At 38.1% G+C, this 8,197-nt stretch overlaps 1 protein-coding gene across 1 annotated transcript; it reads right to left on the bottom strand.

Moving 5' to 3' along the window:
- Positions 1–208: 208 nt before the first annotated feature.
- On the bottom strand, positions 209–7,533 carry LOC109219016 (protein mago nashi homolog). The gene is made up of 3 exons (XM_019383415.1): positions 7,200–7,533; positions 6,925–7,101; positions 209–537 (listed from the first exon to the last, which is right to left on the bottom strand). Exons 1-3 carry the CDS (start codon positions 7,416–7,418, stop codon positions 478–480), a joined length of 456 nt encoding a protein of 151 aa, XP_019238960.1. The 5' UTR covers positions 7,419–7,533; the 3' UTR covers positions 209–477.
- Between the last annotated feature and the right edge of the window lie 664 nt (positions 7,534–8,197).

Here is an 8,197-nt window from a genome sequence, read left to right as displayed (position 1 = left end):
TTAACTACCTTCCATGCCACAATTGATTGCGAGATTATCATGTCTGATGTTACAGCTCTGCCGCGTATGTAAAACTTTATTTTAAAGGGCAATAGGTTGCTTGTACGAAAACTAGCTTCCATGCCAAATTGATTGTGAGACATGTTAATTCATGTCTACCATGGCAAAAAGATGTTAATCCTAACGCTTAACTCAACACATCACATGATAAAATAAACCCTTGTTGTACTTAACACACAAACAACGAACTTGGTAGAATAATGTGATGGACAAACAGCCACATAAATAAAGGGCAAACTGAAAAGAGAGAAACAGGACCTTTCATCACGAAATAAGGTCTAAAGAAGATTGTTCCTCCGACAATTCATCAAACACCACCATAAAAGATTCACTTTACTAATCAAGTATACACCATTAACACATAGGAAACATGTAGCTAACCAGACTTCCAAAGTGTCAGCTCGCCAGAATGAAGACTTAAATGGGTTTGATCTTGAAATGGAGAGAGATGAGAGAGAACACAAAACACTTGAGGTCCTGCAATGACAAGACAATGAGAAAACAGGTGTCAGTCAAGTGGTGCAGAAGAACTCCAAGATGAAGCGCAGCGGTGCAAACCAACATCAATTGGTTTACCAATGATTCAAGCAAGTGAATACAGCATCTTTCCCAAAAATGCATTTAGAGCAGCGGAAACCGCATGTTTTATTTCTTCTCTTTTTCGGGTGGGGGAGGGGAGTAGAAAACAAGCTGTAATTCCTTTTAGAAATCTGCCAAAGCAGAAACTTTCCTTTAAAGCAAGAGATTCCCCCCACCCCCACCCCACACACAAACCCCCAAAATTTCCTTTCCTGATCCTCTAACCTCCTTGTATTTTTAATATTATCTGCTTTGAAGGCTTGAAGATTGTAATTGAATGTCTGCAGCCAACAAGGCTTTTGCATTACATTACATTTACTAATCCTCTTATAATACAGATGACTTTGATTATCATTACCAGACGAGAATGTAGCTTCAAAAAAGCCTGAGCTACAGCATTTTTTAAAAGCAAGCTACGTGCTGACTTCCAGTCGTGTACCCTAGTTAGAGCTAATATCATGTTTGATTCTAAAGCTATTTGATTATTTCAATTAAAAGAATATGACTCTGATAACAAATGACGAGGAAGAATATGGCTACTAATAAAGAACATGGAATTCATTTGGAGCTTTAATCGACCATTCAAGGGAAGACGGGAAGAGGATAACAATATATTCGCAAGTCTCATCCTGATGTTTCTATTTAAACCAACTGCATTTTTAGGGGTTGTTCGATTTATATACCAGTTATACAAGGATTATTTATGCAGTAATTAATAACGAGGAGATTGTTATGCAAAAATCAATATTGAGGAGATTGTTATACATGAATTACCATGGGCACTTTTATCTTTCAATAACTTATTCCCCTTATTGCTAATACACATATTATTATTCCACATTCAATTTCGCATAAAATAATACATAGATTTCAACATGTCTAAATGTCAAGTATGATAGAGATATGACAATTATACCCTTCAACTAAACAGGCATTCTTGACGACATCTCAAACTCCATAGATGCGTGAAGACACCCCCTCACTCTCCCTCACACGTTTTTGTTTTCCCTCCAAATTTGAGAACATCTATTCCAATATAAAAGTTGACTACTAGAAAGAATGACAAATAATTATGTACCAACCTAGCATAGGTAGTCATGTTATGTAAGCTTTCCTTTCCCTTGTATTGTATGGAGTTTTCTTTCCCTTCTCCTTGCCATTATTCTCCATTGTAGTGAAGAAGAGTTAAAGGTTAAAGCTAGTTCTCATTAATTCCCACCAAACACATTCTTAGCCTTAAAGGGGGAGAGTTCTCATTTATTATCAATTCTACCAACCATGGAAAGAGTTACTGAAGAAGATTAACTTACAGCACTATCACGCAATAATCGTTAGAGATACTTTACAAGATATGCAACCTCTCTGGTCGTTGAGGGAAGTAATATTTCTATTTTTAGCCTAAGTTAATTCTTCTTGGTGTAGTCACTGATTTGACGAACAATGATATTGAAGAACATAATAATACTAAAAAATAGGTCAAAAATATTAGCATACCCAATAATTCAACCAACTTATTCAAATCTAAATAAGGTGTTTGATTTGACATGAAACATGCCAAAGTCAAAGGATTTAGTGGTGTTAGAAACAATTAAAACCCAAGATGGTGATTACCGCAAGTATGTTATGTTCACATATGACAAAGAAGGCAAGACTAGTTGCAGCGAGCACAGTAAGAGAATTGAATGCAAGGGAAGAGTTAACATCGTGACAACGGATGAAGGAGTGTATCGTGTAAGGAAGGTGTAAAATATGCATAACAATGAATTATACCATGATATATCTGGGCTTATGGTTAGGCATAGAAAAGTAATAAAGCCAATGAAGAGCACTTAAGGCAAATGGTATTAGCCCGTGTCAAAATATGCAAGAATATTAGAGTGATGAAGGTTTTTAATAGCGGCCTTCAGCAAATGAGATGCTTGGCAGGGGATTGTAAAAAATTTATTTTTTTGAGAAACGTTCTGCTTTGCAGGTTTCGACAATGATCCTTAGAAGGCTTCAGATGGAAGAAGGGGATGCTGAATTTAGATGAATTTTTTTTTGTAAGATGGAATTAAAGGATGTTGAGTTCTATCATTCCATGGAGCTCGACACTGAAGGTAGATTAAAAAACGTAGTTTGGATTCATCCACAAGGAAAAGATGCTTGTGCTGACTTCTACGATGTAGTTAGCTTTGATACCACATCTAGTGAATAGGTATAGTATGTTGCTTGCATTGCTTGTAGGATTAATCACCATCGCCGATCAATTCTCCTTAGGGTTAGGTGTGCATTAATATTGTACGAAGATGTTGAAACGTATAGGTGGTTGTTTCGTACTTGGATTTATGTTACGGAAAGCACCCCTCTAACTAGTATATGGATGCATTGATGCTCTCACATTTATCAGTTGATATACTATTTGGAGGGATGCTTCCCATAGCACAAATCCAAAAAGGGAACAGCTACTTATAGTTTTAACATCTTCATGGTATCAATGCACTCCAAAGCAGAACTGGCTAGCGATGGTGATCGTCTCTAGTGTCCAACTCTATGGAATAATAGATCTCCGCATCCTTTCATTCCATCCTACGAAAAAAATCATCATGCACTCGGCATCCCTATCATTCATCAAAGCCTCCTATTTGTTAGAATAAATTTTTAAAATCCCCTGCCAAGCATCCCATTTACCGAGGGCCTCCATTGAAAACCCCCATCATTCTAATATTCTTGAATATTGCATATTCTAATACTTGCCCATGGCAGATCTAGGAGTTCAAATTTTGAACTTCTGGGTACTTCATTGTCTTTAGCGTACAGTTGCTACTAGCAAACTTAAGGATGAGGATATTTTGCAAGTTTTAATTAATATTATCATTAAAAAAACTATTATTTTCACAATCATCTTCAGCATGAGATGAATAATAACATTGTTGTTTAAAGATTAAGAAAGAAAGAGACAAACATCAGCCACATGAAGCGATAATGAGAAAACCAAGCCAAACACAATTCGCAAGCATAATTAGAACCATCCTCCCACTCCGTGATCCAGAGAGTTGCATAATGAGTAGGAAGTATCACAATTTGCTTTTTACTCCCTTTTTTTTTCTTTGTCAATCCTTTTTTTTTTCATTTGTCTTTCGACGGTAGTTCTTTTATCTCCTATCTTTTATTAAAAAATTTTATCTTTGACATAGCATACTACTGCAGCCCGTTCTACTTCCCATTGGCCCATCAAACCAGCCTTTCCTATTCGCCATTCTCCTACTCACCTCCCTCCAAACCCCTAACACATCCCTTACCACTCCTCTACTTCTTTTTTATAATCAAGAAATCCCTGAGGATCGGTTGTGCACGTTCAAAACTCGATGGATGATGGGCCCATCCCTCTACCCTTCTCCACATAAATACTAGGCTTTTGTCTGCAGCACAATTTGAACCCCCTGACGTGCGCCTCCTCACATTACATGCTCTGCTCTTACTACTAAACCAAAATCATAGGCTTTAAGGGGCATAACAATGAAGGATGGGATGACTAGGAGCAGCAATGTGAGGGAGGGGCGATAGAAGGGAATGGAGGAGAAGAATGACAGCTATGTAAAAAATGGGTAGTTTTCTTCTTTTTTTTTCCAGTCTTAACATCAACCCAGTTCTGGTCTATTTTTGTGCCAAACTAGTGTAATATGGAAGACTATGCTCTACCAAGAGTAATTAACGACGAAAATGTTGTCAAATGGTTATCCAGAAAGAGAAATTTTCTTCACCTTTTTTTTTTTGAAATGGTAACAAATTTCATTAAAAATTAAACTTAGCACAAAGATAGTGCTAATGGAAACAGACCCTAGTTACATGACTTCCAGAAAGACAAAAACAAGGCAAGACTTGTGTCAGTTACAAGGACCCAATGAGATCGACTAGGGACTCTACATCTTGCACTAAAGCTTCTTTACACCAAAAGTGAAACAAAAATATGCATTTCATTTTGATCTTCTGTTCAGAGTTGGCTAAATCTTCAAAACATGTGGAGTTCCTTTCCAGCCAAACTGTCCACCAAATACATGCAGGAATGATGCTCCACCACTTCTTCTGACTTGTTCCAGCTGCTAAGTTGTCCCACACAAACAAAAGCTCCATGGTATCTCTTGGCATTGCCCAACTTAGACCTTTCATACTCATGAACAGCTGTCATAATCTACTGGTGACCTGACAATGAAGGAAGAGATGACTGTTTGTTTCATTGGCCTTACCACATAGGAAACATTTGGAACACAGGAGCATTCCTCTCTTCATTAAACTCTCATGAGTCAAGACAGCCTGTTTGACCACTAGCCAACAAAATACTGCAACTTTAAAAGGAACCTTCAAACTCCAGATATGCTTCCATAACCAAGGCCCTTGCTGCAGGACTGATATGTTTAGGACCTCATATGCAGATTTAACAGTGAAAACTCCTCTGCAATTGCTATCCCATGTCAGTCTATCCACTTGCTCTACTGGACCCTTGAAAGTTTCCAGGACCTTAAGGAACTCAATCACTCTGGTTACCTCCCAATCATTGAGAAATCTTCTGAAACTGAAATTCCAACCCTGTTGGCTCCAGGTTTCAGCAATAGTAGCATCAGGTTGAAGTGCTAAGCAGTACAAATCAGGGAAACTGTCTTTAAATGGACAATTTCCTATCCAAACATCCTTCCAGAAGGAAGTTTTTGCTCCATTCCCCACCTTTATGCTGGTGTTGCTCATAAAAGTTGGCCATAGAGCTCTAATAGATCTCCACACACTCACTCCATAGGGACTGGCCGCTGCACCTGAGCTCCACTGACCTTCAATCCCATATTTTGAGCATATCACCTTCCTCCATAAAGCTTGTTCCTCTAGTGAAAATCTCCAAAGCCATTTCATGAGTAGGCTTTTATTGTGTTGCCTCAAATTTCTGATTCCCAAACCCCCTTCTCTTCTGCTAGTTGTAAGGGTTTTCCATTTGACTAAATGGTAACCCCGTTTGTCTCTGTTGCCTTGCCATATGAAATTCCTCCTCAGAGCATCAATCTTCTTCTCAATGCTTGCTGGTAATGGGAACAGTGACATCATGTAGGTGGGAAGAGAGTCTAACACACTGTTGACCAGTACTACCCTCCCTCCCATAGACAGATAATTATTCTTCCATCTAGACAACTTATTTTCACAGCTTTCAAGGACGCCATTCCATATCTGTCGAGACTTGCTCTTTGCACCCAGTGGTAACACCCAAATAAGTGGTAGGCGAGGATCCTACCTCACATCCCAAGGAGCCAGCTAATCTTTGAGTATCTATGACATCATTAACAGTGTAGATCAGGGATTTCCTCCAGTTCACATGAAGGCCAGAGATGGCCTCAAAAACAGTCAGAATCAACCTCAGATGTGTCACTTGCTCCACTTTAGCATCACAAAAGATTAATGAATCGTCAGCATTCGCCTTGTTTCCTATTTCCTGGGGATAAGTACTCTCCTCGTTACTCCTAGTCAATTTGATCTCTTTCTCCAAGAACAATTAGACTCCTCCCTTACATCATGACCAAATCGGGAACGGAAGTGGTGGTCAAAGTGGTGACAAGAGAATAAGAATTAAATGATAGAACTAGTCAACCCAACTGTAGCATAAGCCAGCAACCTTAGAAACTAAATCCAACTGCAAATGCAAAGAGTATTTCCAAACATACTGACTTTGGAGTTTGATAGGAGGGTATATCTAGTCCTATCTGAAGATGGAAGTTACTGGAATTAATTTCATAGGCAATTCAGCAATTGGAAAATACGTTCATAATTGAGAGGACCATTTCAACAGAGTAGAAACGGGATTTTGTGGTATGCTTTCAGTAACTCCCTATACGAATCTAGTCTGAACTCTCACACCATCCTGCCCTATATAGCTCTAATGAAGGTTAAAGCGAAGTAAACACTAAATCTCAATCTGAAACTATCAATTCCCACAGCGTATATGACTACATTTCGAAAGGAGAAACAAGTGAAGTTTTTGAACAGAGTTGCCATACTAGATTAAGTGAGTCGGTGAACTGCATCTTTTCTCTTCTTCTTTTTTTCCTTTATGTGTGTGCGTGAGAATATGTACGTGCACTAGTTTGTTGATAGCCTGCACAAATTTTGCATTTTCTCTCTTTTATCAAGCATCTCCCCTTACCATGTATACAAATTACTCTGCGTAATTTTTGCAACCACTTGGTGCAAAATAACTATGCTGCGAATTAACTTAAAAAATTTCATCCAAAACATGAAATAGGGACAAATGAAGCTTGCAATAACTACCTGAACAAGATAATAGAAGATACGAAGTCCCTCGGGATCTTTACTGGTTTGCACATCCATCAGTGAACCAATCTTAGATGTAGTGAATGATATGTGCTCATTCCCCATCACTATCTCAAGCTCCTGCCTCCCAACTCTATCCGGTTCAGGCCAGCTGTTATCATCTTCCTTCATAATCTACAAACAAAATAAACACCCAAATTACCAGATAACAAAACCTAATAGGCAAAGAGAATGGAAAAAACATATAAATACTGGAGGGGAAAGGTAAAAACCTCGCTATCGGCGACAATGCGGCGGCACTCTTTGAGTACGGCAGGGGTAAGGAAAACCTCTTTACGAATCATGGTATCGTTCTTGTAATTGGAGTTGTTGGCATAACGGAGTTTGCCGTCCGGACGAAACTCGAATTCTAAAAACTCATGCCCGAATTTCCCTTTGTGACCGACATAATACCTCAGGTAGAACTCGCCATTGTCTTCCAACTCCGCCATTTCTCTGATTCTTCTGCCCTCAAACCACTATGACTAAACTGTACCCGAATGCCACAATGGAGCGTCGTCCCTCTTTGGCCCTAATGCCAGGGCGAAGTGCACAACTTGCCCCTTTTGTAGGACTCTATTTAAACAATAGCCAAATTTACAAAATTCTACATCACGAGGTAATAGAAAAAACAACTACTATTAGCTTTGTGCATTACTAATTTTTAATTTTTTGTTTGGTACATTATTTCAATCTATATATGATTAATACTTGTATTAATTATAATTAATTTATCTTATTTTGTATTATTCTATGTATAACTAATAGGGATGTTTTCATTCATATACACTATTGGAAACTTTATTACCCTAAATGTTCATGTTAGTAAATTACCCTACCTACACAAGTTTTGTTTACAAAATATATACATTCCACCTTAAAAGGCTCTCAATCCATTATTAGTGCCTTCAATTAAGGGATTTAGTTACACTCTTTACCTTTTTTTTCTCTTCTTCTCTTTCCTTATTTTTCTGATGCACTATACTAATCGTGAAGTGAAATATCATTAAAACATCCAGGGGATGCAAAGTTACGAAAAGAAGAGACACAAAACTTATAAAGCTAGGAGTGACAAATTCCAGGAAGTGATATGAGTTATTTACAGGGGAAAGGTTAGCCCAATTAAAAAGGTTAACCAAACAACGTATAGTTTTCTTATTTTTCTGATGCACTATACTAATCGGTTCGTTGGGTCAAAGAAACCATAGAAGATTGGAGAAAAGGAGATAAA

Source organism: Nicotiana attenuata, unplaced genomic scaffold, assembly GCF_001879085.1.
Source record: "Nicotiana attenuata strain UT unplaced genomic scaffold, NIATTr2, whole genome shotgun sequence".
NCBI classification, from domain to species: Eukaryota; Viridiplantae; Streptophyta; class Magnoliopsida; order Solanales; family Solanaceae; genus Nicotiana; species Nicotiana attenuata.
Note: the sequence above shows the minus strand (reverse complement) of the source record. Positions and strands in the feature narration are given on the sequence as shown.

Coding starts and splice junctions, on each gene's coding strand:
- LOC109219016 (XM_019383415.1), bottom strand. CDS start 7,418: ATGGCGGAGTTGGAAGACAATGGCGAGTTCTACCTGAGGTATTATGTC. Junction 7,102..7,199: donor GCATTGTCGCCGATAGCGAG/GTTTTTACCTTT, acceptor TTTTGTTTGTAG/ATTATGAAGGAAGATGATAA. Junction 538..6,924: donor TCTTCTATTATCTTGTTCAG/GTAGTTATTGCA, acceptor TTGTCATTGCAG/GACCTCAAGTGTTTTGTGTT.